The sequence below is a fragment of the Rattus norvegicus genome, chromosome 14, assembly GCF_021556685.1.
Source record: "Rattus norvegicus strain SHRSP/BbbUtx chromosome 14, alternate assembly SHRSP_T2T, whole genome shotgun sequence".
In the NCBI taxonomy this organism is placed as follows: Eukaryota; Metazoa; Chordata; class Mammalia; order Rodentia; family Muridae; genus Rattus; species Rattus norvegicus.
Window position 1 is genome coordinate 17,246,441 of NC_141547.1, and position 13,585 is coordinate 17,260,025.

At 43.8% G+C, this 13,585-nt stretch overlaps 1 protein-coding gene and 1 pseudogene across 5 annotated transcripts in view; one reads left to right on the top strand and one right to left on the bottom strand.

The window, feature by feature from the left end:
- The window catches only part of LOC148001254 (uncharacterized), a 56,018-nt gene that overhangs the window by 26,563 nt on the left and 15,870 nt on the right, over positions 1 to 13,585 (bottom strand). Inside the window, exon 2 of one of the 5 annotated variants that reach the window (XR_015636891.1) lies at positions 10,650 to 10,912. The exons of 3 other annotated variants lie outside the window; for them this stretch is intronic. Coding sequence is in view for 1 of the 2 variants with exons in the window: in XM_087584522.1 (XP_087440648.1) it covers positions 10,798 to 10,889 (92 nt within the window). In the remaining variant the exon portion in view is untranslated. The remainder of the gene's footprint in view (positions 1 to 10,649; positions 10,913 to 13,585) is intronic. One more of the 5 variants, XM_087584522.1, reaches the window with a different exon arrangement.
- Positions 24 to 4,968, top strand: LOC148001255 (alpha-enolase pseudogene; annotated as a pseudogene).

Genomic DNA, 13,585 nt, shown 5'->3' on the forward strand with positions numbered 1-13,585 from the left:
GCTGCTTCTGTGCCCTTTAGAAAATGTGGAAAACAATTAAGAAGGTAAACAACGCCACTGGGAGCCACATGTCTGAAAGGTGCCTGCCATGTATGCTTGTGCTGCATCCATAGAAAGGACACTGCATCCGCTCAAAGTGTCCATGGTTGTCACTTGATATTTCGTGGGCAATTTAAAGTACGATAGAATTCAAACTCTTTGTCAATAATGATGACTTTGCCACAGTATGTCGCCTTTAATCATGTGGTAGTTAAGAGTTTTGGATTTCCTGTTGTTTTAATGAGAAAAACACTGACTGCATCAGATGTGGTGTTTTGAATAAGAATGCCCCACCCCCACAGGCTTATATGTTTGAATACTTAGTTATCAAGGAGTGGAACTATTTGGAAAGAATCAGGAGGAGTGGTCTTGTTTGAAGAAGTGTGTCGCTACGGGTAGACTTCGAAGTTTTAAAATCCACACAGGCCCAATGTCTGTCTCCGTCTTTTTCTCTCCGTCTCTCTGTCTCTCCCTGTCTCTCTCTGTGTCTCTGTCTCTGACTCTGTCTCTCTCTCTCTGTCTCTCTGTGTCTCTGTCTCTGTCTCTGTCTCTCTCTCCCTCTCTGTCTATGGATCATGATGTCACTCTTCTCCAGGGCCTGCCTGTACGCCACCATACTCCCTGCCATTATAGTATGGACTAAAGCTTTGAAATTATAAGCAAGCCCCCCAATTTAATGCTTTCTTTTACAAGAGCTGCCTTAGTCATGGTGTCTCTTCCTAACAATAAAAGAGGGACTGAGACAGCAGACGCCTGTGAGTGCGCATGTAGAACATCTGTGATACTTTACACTTTCTCTCCCTAGTGACACCTTACCTATTCTTCTCAACTGATCTTTGTTTGTAATCTGTTTGTGATTTGTTTGCAATCATTTACAAGAACGCCTAAGTTTTGGCACTGCATTCTGTCAGCTCTCACGAACAAATGTGTTGAGCTGTATCTGGAGCCGTCCTGGCAGCCTTCAGGCGACAGGCCCCAAACAGTAAATAACTTTCCAGACAGAGGCCAGCCCCAGTGCTAGTTCAGTGAGCTGCAGCTACAGCGTCACTTGTGAGTTTTGCAACCGTTTCCCCCCTCAGTTCAGGCATCGTGTTCTTTAACACAAGCTGACGTTATTTTGTCTAAACGGCACTTACCTGTGCTTCTACCTTTCTGGTCATTCTTCTGGGCTCCCACTTCGTCTTTGATCTACTAATAGAATACAGTTTTTTCCTCCAGGTTTAAGTTACATCCTTTGTTTTCACTGTTTCTCCTATTGCTAATCAGCTTCCTTTCTTTCCTCTCTTTAAAGGAAGCATTCTTATTGGTTCCTTGAGAATTTCATATATTTTGATCATATTCACCACTCACTTCTCTACCTAACTTCCTCCAATCTGACCCCGCCTCCCTATGCTGTACTTCATGCCATTCAAAAAACAAATAACTAACCCATAAGCTACCCGTGAGTTTTAGTTAGGGTCTTACTGCTGTGAACAGAGACCGTGACTAAGGCGAGTCTTATAAAAGACAACATTTAATTAGGGTTGGGTTACAGGTTCAGAGGAACATGGCAGCATCCAGGCAGGCACAGTGCAGAAGGAGCTGAGTTCTACATCTTCATCAGAAGGCTGCTAATGGAAGACTCACTTCTAGGCAGCTAGGAAAAGCTAGTGACAGCCACAGTGACACACCTACTCTAACAGAGGCCACATCTCCAAATGCTGCCACTCCCTGAGCCAAGTATATACAAACCATCACATTCCACTCCCTGGCCCCCCATAGGCTTGTTTAAACACATGAGTCTATGGGGGTCATACCCAAACATAGCACAATTAAGATACATTTAGTCCAACTTCCAAAATCCTCATAGTTTATAGCAGTCTCAACGATGTTAAAAAGTCCAAAGTCCAAAGTCTCTTCTGAGATTCATTCTATTACTTCACTGTAATCCCCAAATCAAGACAGAAAACCATCTGGGCAAACTCCAAACTCTGCATCTCCACGTCTGACGTCAAAATGGTCTTCAAATTTCTAGCTCCTTTTTCATCTTTGTTGACCACAACAAACTTGTTTCTCCTGGGCTGTTCCACTCCCTGTTTGCAGCTTCCCTCAGCAGAGGGCCCACAGCTCTGGCATCTCAAACATCTTGGGGTCTCCAAGGCATCTTCAATGTTACAGCTTCTTGTTTCAATGTCTGGGATCCACATATGATATTCTCAGCACCTCCAAAGGGCCAGCTTCACTTCTCCAGCTCTGCCCTCCGTAGCACTCTATTCTCAGGTTGATCCACCCCACTGCCTCTGCTATTCTTGGTGATCAGCTCATGGTCCTGGCATCTCAAATATGCTGGGGTCTTCTGACGCAACTAGGCTTAGTCTTCACCAATAGCTCTTCTTTCTTTCTTTCTTTCTTTCTTTCTTTCTTTCTTTCTTTCTTGCTTGCTTGCTTGCTTGCTTGCTTGCTTGCTTGCTTGTTTTTTGTTTTTTGTTTTTTTTTTTTTTGAGAGAGAGAGAGAGAGAGAGAGAGAGGAGAAGGAGGAGGAGGAAGAGGAGGAAGAGGAGGAAGAGGAGGAAGAGGAGGAAGAGGAGGAAGAGGAGGAAGAGGAGGAGAACAAAAGATTGGGTGGTAGGGAAGAAGTTTAAAAGTGAATATGATCAAAATACACTGTATAATATTCTCATGTAACTAATAAAAAGGGGTTTTTGTTATTGGATATTTTATTGGACAGTTTTTATTTATATTTCAAATGTTACTCCCGTTCCCAGTTTCCTGTCCATAAATCCCCTATCCCATCCCTCACCTCCCTGCTTCTATGAGGGTGTTCCTCCATAGAAGGCTTCTAATGGGAGACTCACTTCCAGGGAGCTGGGAGTAGGGTCTTAAAGTCCCTGCCCACAGTGATACACCTACTTCAACAAGGCCACACCTCCAAATAGTGCCACTCCCTGGACCAAATATGTACAAACTATCACACCATGTGCTCATGGATGTGGGATTATCCACTGGAGGATGATTGACTTACAAAGGATCACACCATTAAAGAGCTGACTCTCACTCCCCCAGAAGACATCAACCATCCATAGCTCCTCACTGGGAGCTCAACAGTCCCTCCTACCTGACTGCTGCCTGGCTTGTTCTTGTGCAGGTCTTGCACAGGCAACCACAGTGACTCTGAGCTCAGGAGTGCAGCGGTCATGCCCAGAAGACAGGGTTTTATGTAAGTGTCCCCTGTACTTCCTGCCTTCTTATACAATGGTCCCTGAATTTGAAAGTATGTATGATATGAATGTCAAATTTTGACTGAATACTTCAATGATGCTTTGTCTCTATATTTTGATCAGTTGAGTTTCTGTATTAACCACCATGCACTGCACAAAGAAACTTCTTTGAGGGCATAGGAATATGAATTTAGAGAGAAATATGAATAACAATAGGCTTATTCCTCAGGCCTCCAAGCTCTCAAACCATGGTTTTGCGGCCAGCCAACAGCCCCAGTCATGTGTTTCTTCCTATGAACCAATCTTTAAATTCAATTAAAAAGCAGTTAGTTAGGTCCTTAGCTCTCCCTTCCGTGTCTACAGAACCCTCTTTCCTTCCTCTGCAGTGATCCGACGGCCAGAAGTTCACCATCTCTATTCTTAGGATCCATGCCAGAGAAATCTTTGACTCCCGTGGGAATCCCACTGTTGAGGTGGATCTCCACTGCAAAAGGTCTCTTCCAAGCTGCGGTGCACAGCAGTGTGTCCACTGGCATCCATGAGGCCTTAGAACTCTGAGACAATGATAAGACCCGCTTCATGGGGAAGGGTGTCTCAAAGGCTGTTGATCACATCAATAACACTATTGCACCTGCTCTGGTTAGCAAGAAACTGAATGTTGTGGAGTAAGAGAAGATTGACCAGCTTGTAATCGAGAAGGTGCAGATGCCATCCTGGGAGTGTCCCTGGCTGTCTGCAAAGCTGTTGCCATGGAGAAGGGGGTGCCCCTTTACCTTCACATTGCTGACTTGGCCAGCAACCCCGAAGTCATCCTGCCAGTCCCAGCTTTCACTGTGGTCAACAGCAGTTCTCATGCTGGCAACAAACTGGCCATGCAAGAGTTCATGATCTTGCCCGTGGGGGCATCCCGTTTCCGGGAAGCCATGCGTATTGGAGCAGAGGTTTACCACAACCTGAAGAATGTCATCAAGGAGAAGTACGGGAAAGAAGCCACCAATGTGGGTGATGAGGGAGGATTCGTACCTAACATCCCGGAGAAGAAAGAAGCAGTGGAGCTGCTCAGGACTGCAATGGCAAAGGCTGGCTACACTGACCAGGTTGTCATCGGCATGGATGTGGCTGCCTCCAAGTTCTCCAGGGCTGACAAGTACGACCTGGACTTCAAGTCTCCAGATGACTCCAGCCAGTACATCACACCCAACCAGCTGGCTGACCTGTACAAGCCTTCAACCAGGACTACCCAATGGTGTCCATTGAAGACCACTTTGACCGGGACGACTGGGATGCTTGGCAGAAGTTCACAGCTAGCACAGGCATCCAGAAGGTGGGGGATGACCTCTCAATGACCAACCCTAAGTGGATTGCCAAGGCTGCAGGAGAGAAGTCTTGCAACTGCCTTCTGCTCAAAGTGAATCCGAGATTGGCTCTGTGACTGAATCTCTGTAGGCATGAAGGCTGGCCCAGTCCAATAGCTGGGGTATCATGGTGTCCCATCGACCTGGGGAGACTGAGGACAGTTTCATTGTTGACCTGGTGGTGGGGCTCTGCACTGGGCAGGTCAAGACTGGTGCTCCCTGTTGATCTAAGCTCCTTGGCCAAGTACAATCAGATCCTTAGAGTGGAGGAAGAGCTGGGCAGTAAAGCCAAGTTTGCTGGCAGCTCCTTCAGGGACTCCCTGGCCAATAAAGCATGGACTGGAGATCCCTGGAGCTACCAGATCCTCTGCCCCTGATGTCATCCAGGCGGCTCAAGACCAGCCCAGTGCTTGCCCCTCCCATGTCACTGCTTCCTTTGATGTCCACCCCTGACCACCTGGACCCCAGCTCTGTAATCATGTGATAGGTCTGAATCATTGTTTCTGTCACCTGACTTCCCAGCCAGTCTCTGGAGCCCTCAGAACTCCAGCATAATTTCTAGCGTGCCCACACCATCAAGACTCCCCTCGTGGTTTACATGCAAAAATAAAAGCTGCAGAAGCCCTCCCCCCACCCAAAAAAGCAGTTAGTTAGCTCCGTAACACTCAGCCCACTGTTGTCCTGAGCACTTCTTGCCACGGTGGTCACTATTTTAATGCAGAGTTTCCAGCTGTGTTAGACTATTGATGACATTTTTGTTCCTAGCTTACATTCCACTCTCTAATGTTACGAGAGCTAGCCAATCAGTAGTAGTTTGATTTGATTGAGTCGCGTTCTGTGATACATTCACAGGCACGCAGACACATACACATATGTCCACATGCATGTGAGCACGCACACACACACACACACACACACACACACACACACACACGCACACTCATGCACACACACAGTCTTTCTTAGGCAAGCAGATCCTATGTTGGAGTTCACTTTTACAATCTCCTGCAATTTTAAATTCCCCTGGCTACTCCTGCCCCAGGGATATTGGCTCCTTGTGTATGCTTTTCCTTTGAGTTGTTATGTTACACATATCTAGGCAAAAAAGGGAAAATTCTGGGTAGCAAAGTTGTCCAAAAGGCATGATCTGAGAAGAATTCCTCGAGATAAGATCCTGGAGATAAATGGAATTGGGATTCTTTTCTCTAAAGAGTGTGTGTGTGGGGGGGGGGCTTCTTCCTACAGAGCAAACTTCAAGTTCAATTAAAAAGCAGTTAGTTAGCCCCATAATACTCAGGCTGCTATTGTCCTGAGAATATCTTGTAGTTCACAGAGTTCCCAGCTGTGAACTGCACACACACACACACACACACACACACACACACACACACACGATTCTTATATATTTGATATTATATGTGGAATATATAAGAATCACATATTTACCCTATATATCACATATATGATACTTATACATCTCATATATAATATAAATACACATGTGCACATGTATATGTATATGTATCACTCATATCTAGCTCTCCATAGCAGTGCTAAGAGGAAAGTATATGCTATAAATGAACCCCCTAGGACTCACTCTCTATCTGGAGAGGAGAACGAAAGCCCAGTCAGCTCCCACCTCATGCTATTTTTCAGATGTGTGCTTCAATATTAATATTCACAAGATTTTTTTTTTAAGGACAACAAGATTGCTACATACTAGCACATAACACCCAGAATCACTTTCAGATGTTGGCTCTCTGGTAGAGGCTTGAGCTGAGGCCAGAATTCATGAAAACAGCAACAGACTATGACTATCTCTTCCATTATTTATTTCTCCTGAAAAGAAAAATACAAACTCACTCTGATAAGAACATGTTGACGAGTTTTGGAATCATGGGAAACATAATATAATCTCTTACATAATACTTCTTAAATTTTTTGTCTTTACTAATTAGTGAAATTGATTAGCACAAAGGAATCCTGGCTAGAACACAAAATGGCAAGGGAACGCAAGAGGGAAGTGTCTGAGGTATTTAAGGGACAGACAGCCAAGATTTTAGAATAAGCGAGCTTGACTGAAAGAAATGTTATTGTCTTGGGGGCGAGGGGCAGGAATGAAATAAGAAAAATAAGAATACATTGCAATAGAAAGGTCTTCAGAATTCAATGCACTTTACACTTGCACAAAGTAACATGTTATTATTGGTTTTAATTTCGATGTTTTTTTATTGAGACCTATAAAAATCCAGAGAGATAAATATCTGCTCTCTTTGCGCAGAACTTTCAACTTTCAACGCTTTGTTCCCTTCACAGTGATCTCACCTCAAAGGAGGCAGGCATGCCTCGCAGACTCCTCTTCTTTACTTGCACACTGAGGGATTTCTGAGTCAGCACACACCCTCAGTCTTCGCACAAAATTCATTTCAGTCCACGGCTTAGTGGGAGCACTTTTTCTTGTTTTACAAGGAGGAGTTTGTTGTGGTTGTTGTTGTTCACAGTTGGACTGTAGAAGAGTCACCCTCTCTCCTTCTCAGAGTCAGCTTCCTTCTGAGTGAAGCAGAAGCCTGTCCCAGCGTGGCTCCCAGTCTCTCTCGGATGCTTTTCTCTTGCTCTAGGTAACAGGGCAGGCCTGCCTCTGCATAGTGGCTTCCATGCCACGCCCTCCACCCTGCCTGTTGTTATTGATAGAAACAATTCTAAAACTCCTACCATAATAGTTTTGATTCTTTTGTCAAAGAGAAAACTAGGGCTAGCCTAACAGATCTTGAAGACCGACTAGATGAGGGCATGGGAAACAGACTGAAAAGGAAGCCCATGTTTTCTGCATGACATGGAAATAAGATGCTAAAATAATAGATGGTAGATCCAGGCTTGGAATTTTCCCGCATTGACTTCTTTCAATTTATAACTGAGCTACATCCTAAACGTTTATTCTAAATTAGATTTTTATTATTGAGAACGTTCTCTCCCAATAAGGCTATTATTATGAAAGATAGAATTCCTTCATAGAGAAACCAGTGTCCTAACACACACACACACACACACACACACACACACACACACACACACACACACTCAAATATACACATTCATCCATACTGTCTCACACATATATACACACTCAAACTCACACACATATTTAAGCACACACTCATGCACACTCTCTTATACACATACTCAAACATACACACACTCACACTACTCATACACACACTGTCTCACACACATACTCACCTACATTCACACATGCTCACACACATACTCACACAAACTCATGCACATTCTTCTCTCACACACACACACACTCGCATTAGCTCTCACAATCACACACATACACACTCATGTACACACTCTTACACATACACTCACGCTCACATAATACACTCACTACACGCATACATATACACAAACGTACTCATACTCATACACACCCATGCTCACACACATATACACTCACTACACTCATTCACACACACACACACACACACACACACACACACACACATACACTGCAGCACTGGCTTAGATGATAAAACATGGTAGTAGTACTACTAGTGGTCAGCAGCTACATTAGTTGCCCTAGGAAAGTTGCTTCACTTCCACTAACTTTACTGTACACATTTCTAAGTGAAAACAATAACCGACCCATTAAAGAATGGCAGCATTGAGCCATGTAGGTGAGTGTCCTCTCTACACTGAAACATGACAGGAACTGTTAGCTGCTCCAGTGTTCCAGCACTCTGCAATTCAGTTGCTCCATTAATCAGAGACTCTATGCAAATGTTTGCATAAGCTAAGTACCATTTATCATGTCTTCCCAAAGAAAAACACATTGTGCAGCAAGGCGGGATTCCGATAGCTCAAGAAGCGATGCCCCCGCCCCAGCGCTGCCAGCCCATTCATCTGGCAGCAGAAACATTTCTTAACTACCTCCCCCACCTTCCCAGATGCAGGGACTGCTGTTTCCCAGAAAGCAAGACATGTCTATTCTGATTCCTTTAATAGACCGTATACTCATTTTTAACACAATGTTTTCTTTGTTAGAACTTCCTGGGATCTTTGCCATTTGTTGCACGCATACTGTTAAAGAAAGAAAATATTCAGTGATGTGTATTAAACACTTTGGGGTCAATAATAGTCAGGGCCACCACTATTTGCTACCCTATCCCTCAGGGTTCAGGTAACATGGAAGAAAAGAGGGGAAAAGAACAAAAGCTGGAGGGTGGGAGGATCGCTGTGAAACAGGATGTGACAAAGCTGTTGCGCTGATGAGGTCACCCACCGTAGCTGTGGCTGTGGCTGCCTGCCTGCCCAGGATTAGCCAGTCATAATTCCAGCACAGGCCTGGAAGGGGCCCATGAAACTCATTCCTATCATAGGAGCTACTGCCAGTTGACAGTTTCCCAAGGAGGAAGAGTCATTTTATTCGAGGTTGGGACTCCTGGTGTATTACCCTCACTTCAAGGGGGGTCCCAAGGAGCAGTGGCAGAAGAGGAAAGAGGAATTCATGTTGGGGGTGGGGCTGTTGGGATGTCCTGGAGGAATTGGAAGTGGGACAAAGGGGATAGATATGACCCAAATATGTTGTATACATGTGTGAGCCTCTCAAAGGATAAATAAAATATAGTAATGAGAAGGACTGTGACAATGGGATTTTTACATGTAAGGAGAGTGGTTAGGCTCTCAGCTCCAATTGCAGCATGTCCAAGTGGGAGCCGGCTGATGGTTAAGTGGATAGAAAACCACAGAAACATCTGAGAGCAGGAGGAATTCTGGTGAATTTCTGAATTCTTCATGAAGCCATGACATCACATGGGGATCTAAGGAGCCTGAAGAACCCAATTAGATATCAGGATGGGGAGCATCCTGCTAAGCTGACTTCATAAGTTGTTTTATTTATTTATTTTTAATTTTTGCCAATATTAGATGCTCTTTGTTTCAAAATCATGCAAGGATTGGTTTAGGAAAAGATTCGGGGACCATATTGAAATCTGTTAGGAAAACAATTTGGGTTAATGTAGGATCTGTTTCTTTGATAAAATGCAAAACTGGATTATTTTTTGGTATTTTACATATTTTGCGACCATAGACTCAGAATGTCCAGCACATCGATGAGCACAAAATGAATTCTTGGCACGTGCTAAGTGCCGGAGAGCAAAGGGACAGAGTTGGAAGGAAACGGGTTCACCCTTCCTGTCATTAGCATCTGTGTTAGTGTCGGAAGAGGAAGGGACCTGGGGAGTCCTTGAAAGACCTATGAGCAATGCCATGACTGCAGGTACTTCAGAGATCAGGTTCCCAAGTGAAATAAAGTGTGTGTGTATGTGTGTGTGTGTGTGTGTGTGTGTGTGTGTGTGTGTGTGTGTGTGTGTGTGTCGATGGATGGAATTGAGGAAAGTTAAAATTTTAAAAACTGAAAAAAATAAAAAATAAAAAACATCAAAAGCTTCTCATCAGAAAGTTGCTCTAGGGAGAGTTAACAGCAGATGAGTTTAAACCTAGTCAATGTGAGGAAGGAAGGACACCATGCAGGCTGGCAGGGAGAAGACCCGTCTCTCCTTGAGAGGCAGCCTCCTTGCTTCCCTTATTTTGAGCTGTGTTGACTCAATTAAAAGCATAAATCACAGTTACAATATCTAATAAAATTTACATTTACTACGTGTCAGGACTCTATTTCTCTTGCCTTACGTGGATTATAGAGCCATTTAATCACTTCATCAATGTAATAACCTAGGAACTATTGAGAAAATCGTGATTCAGACACTTCAAATAACTTACCCAAGGCTAGGGAGTTTGCATAGTGGAGCCAGTGCTTTAAATGAACACTCACCTTAATTAAATCAGATTTCCTAGCCACTCTCCACCTACCATGAATAATCTAAAATTTGACTAAGAGCTTATTCACTCAGGTAACTTAATCCTGTGCTCGGTGTAAACATGAACGTTAATCGATACACACACGGTCCTTTGCTTAGCTCCTCCACTGAAGTCACCCCTGCATTTTCAACATCTCTCTGCCCTCCAGTCCTTGGCTCTCTCCTCTCGTCTTCCTTACCTTTTCATGCTTTAACCAATGGAAAACGTTGTGCACAGCCTTGTACACTCCCAAGTGGTCTGTGGCCATCAGTGTGCTTCCGATAGCAAGAGGTCCAGAAACCGGAGGCGCTGTCTCTTTTTCTCAATGGTCTGAACTTACAACTTACCATACAAAACCCCGCTTATTCTTCCACTTGCTATGAAGAATGGGGGCCTCATCAATTTTAGCGAGGCCCGGCATACCCACGCTAGCTCGCATGACTTCTTCACATATCAGAGTCACTGCGAGAGAAGATTGAAGAAAAGGAAATATTATGGAATCCAGTCTCTAAGTGCTTATGGTGCAACCCTTCATATAAATTATGGTGTGGGGTCATCCAACCCACCTTTTGAAATGAAAGCATTTTCTCAGAATGATACAGGGTTGATTTGAGAAAAAAACGCAAAATGGACATTTTCTGAGAGATTCGTGTCAGCTTTACTTAATTGAAAAGGTTTGTTTTTGGCATCCTCTGAGTTGTAGATGTCAGGAGTTGTGAGGGTAAAGAGCTGTGAGACTACAAGCCCTCCAAAGGAATCTTTTTTAATAATGGACACTACCCTTTGCAAGTGGTCATTAGATCCTAGGCTCTTGAGTGAACACATCTCATGTGACGTTTCATACACACTACATACAGATCATATATGATACTTCATACGCATCACATATGACACTCCATGAAATGGGTATTGCTGTTGCTTCTAGTTTACAGAGAAAGAAAAAGAACCCTAGAGAGATGAACACAGGACTGACCTGGGACTAGATACCAGCATGCCTTCCTAGACCCCTCTCTTTACCTGCAGCTTACCAAAATCTAGATCTTTCTCTCTCTCCTTCACAAAGGAAAGGTCTTACTGAATAGCCATACTGGTGTCAAGTTTGCAATCCTCCTGCCTCAGTCTCCTGGTATGTCATACACCTGTCATTATTCCAGGTCAAAATAAGCACCTATTTACCACTTTGCTCGCATTTCTTTTCAACACATATGTGTTTTGTGTAATAATTTATGTTGACTTTGAAAATATTAGCTACTGTTCTAAACTCATTCAGCTATCATGGCAAACTTCTAAAACAGTTTTCAATATCATTGCTGTGTTATGGATGGAAAATAAGAGGGATAAACTATTTTCCCATCGTCAGACAGTTGTTGAAGTGGAGGAAATCTCTGAAGAAGCTGTACATGAACATTCCCCAGATCCAGCTGCCTTCTACAATGAATGAAGTACCAGAGGTTGCCATAAAATTCAGAGTCAGCTATGTGCATGCCTCTCTCAAGGATTTTCAATAATTTCCCACTATCTGTGAAGCCAATCCAAAGATACTTACTCCTCCCATCATAGGTTCTTTCAATTTGTCTGTCTTTTAACATCTGTTTTCATTTTCCTGTTGATTCTATCATTCAGATTTCTTGCCAGCCCTAAATGAGCCAATCATGCCCAACTCTTCATGACCTTTCTCGTAGAAGAATCCTCTCTGATTTTTAACAGCTGCTAGGATTTTTTAAACAAAATGTCTCCCACAGTCTCATGTTTGAACACTTGGTCTCTAACTGACAGTGATATTTTGAGAGTCTACGGAAACTTTAGGAGGTGGGCATCCCTTGTGGAAAAAGCGCGTTGGTGGAAGGGAGGCCTTGAGGATTTCAGGTTGGCCCTGTTTCTGGACCACACAGCTTACACTATGCTCTCTAGACATGTGATGAAGACATAAAATGAGTTTCCACATCCTACTGCCATGGCCTAAGCTATTCCTGGCTATCACACTTCCCTGCCACAATGGATTCTATCTTTCTAAACTGTGATCTTAAGTAAATCATCCTTTATCAGATATTTAGTTACAGCAACAACAACAACGACAAAAGTAACATAGCCTCCTAGTACTAGGAGTGGGGTGTACAGGGCCGCAATAACATTCGCCACCACTAGATAGCGCTAGCTTCCACTGCGCCCCACGTGGAAGGCCAGGATAGCCTCCGCCATTACAAGATGGCGCTAGCCTTCGCCGCGCCAGCCGACTCCCTTTCAGGAAGTTATCTGTGTGCGCATGTGCAAGAGTGCCTTCGTGCCAGGTCTTTGCCCACTCCGGGGCATGCCTTATGAGAACATGGGTAAACAACCAATCAGGTGTGGATGCACTGCGCTAGGGTGTATATAAGCGCACCATGTTGGCGCGCCGAGGCTTCTCCTTAAGATTAAAATAAAAGTTTGGTCACAGCAAGGATTTCTATGTCCCCGCGTGTTTCTTGCCGGCGAGAGGTAGCGGCTATGATAGAACTGGCCGTGTAGTTCATTGATTGGGATTTAGAACTGGTTTGTGGGAAGGATGTCTAAAAATTTGGAGTTGAAGGGTAGATGAAGCCCTTAAATGTGGTAAGAGTCCAGAATACTGAAAAGCTAGTAAAATGCAGGCAGAAAAGGTGGGTTCATGAGGTTTCAGCAAGGAACAAGGACTCTCTCTCTGTCTCTCTCTCTCTCTCTGGAACTGGGCACTGGACCACTTAATGTTCTAGAAAATTATCTGGCCATTTTCTTCCTGCTTTCTGAATATCTGGATAAAGCTGAATCCAAAACTGATGAACAAATTTTGAGGGTGAAATTGCAGGACAATATAACATTCAGGCTGTGGCATGGGGTACCACCTGAGGCCTTTAACTAGCGACCCAGAAAGGAGAGTAAGAAGCAGAACGTGTTTTAAAGACTTGCAGTTCTATATGGAAAGAAACATGAGCGAAATTAAAGTTGGAGCCAGGCTGAGGATCACTGCTAGAGATCAGCACTATTGGAAAAAATCCCCCACTTTTTTTTATTTTTAACCAGGACATGAGAAAAGATACCCATGTCCCTACTCAGTGAAAGTTACCAGATGTAAAGTTGAAAAGTATTTGATAAACATTTCTTTGAAAAGCATTTGATCAA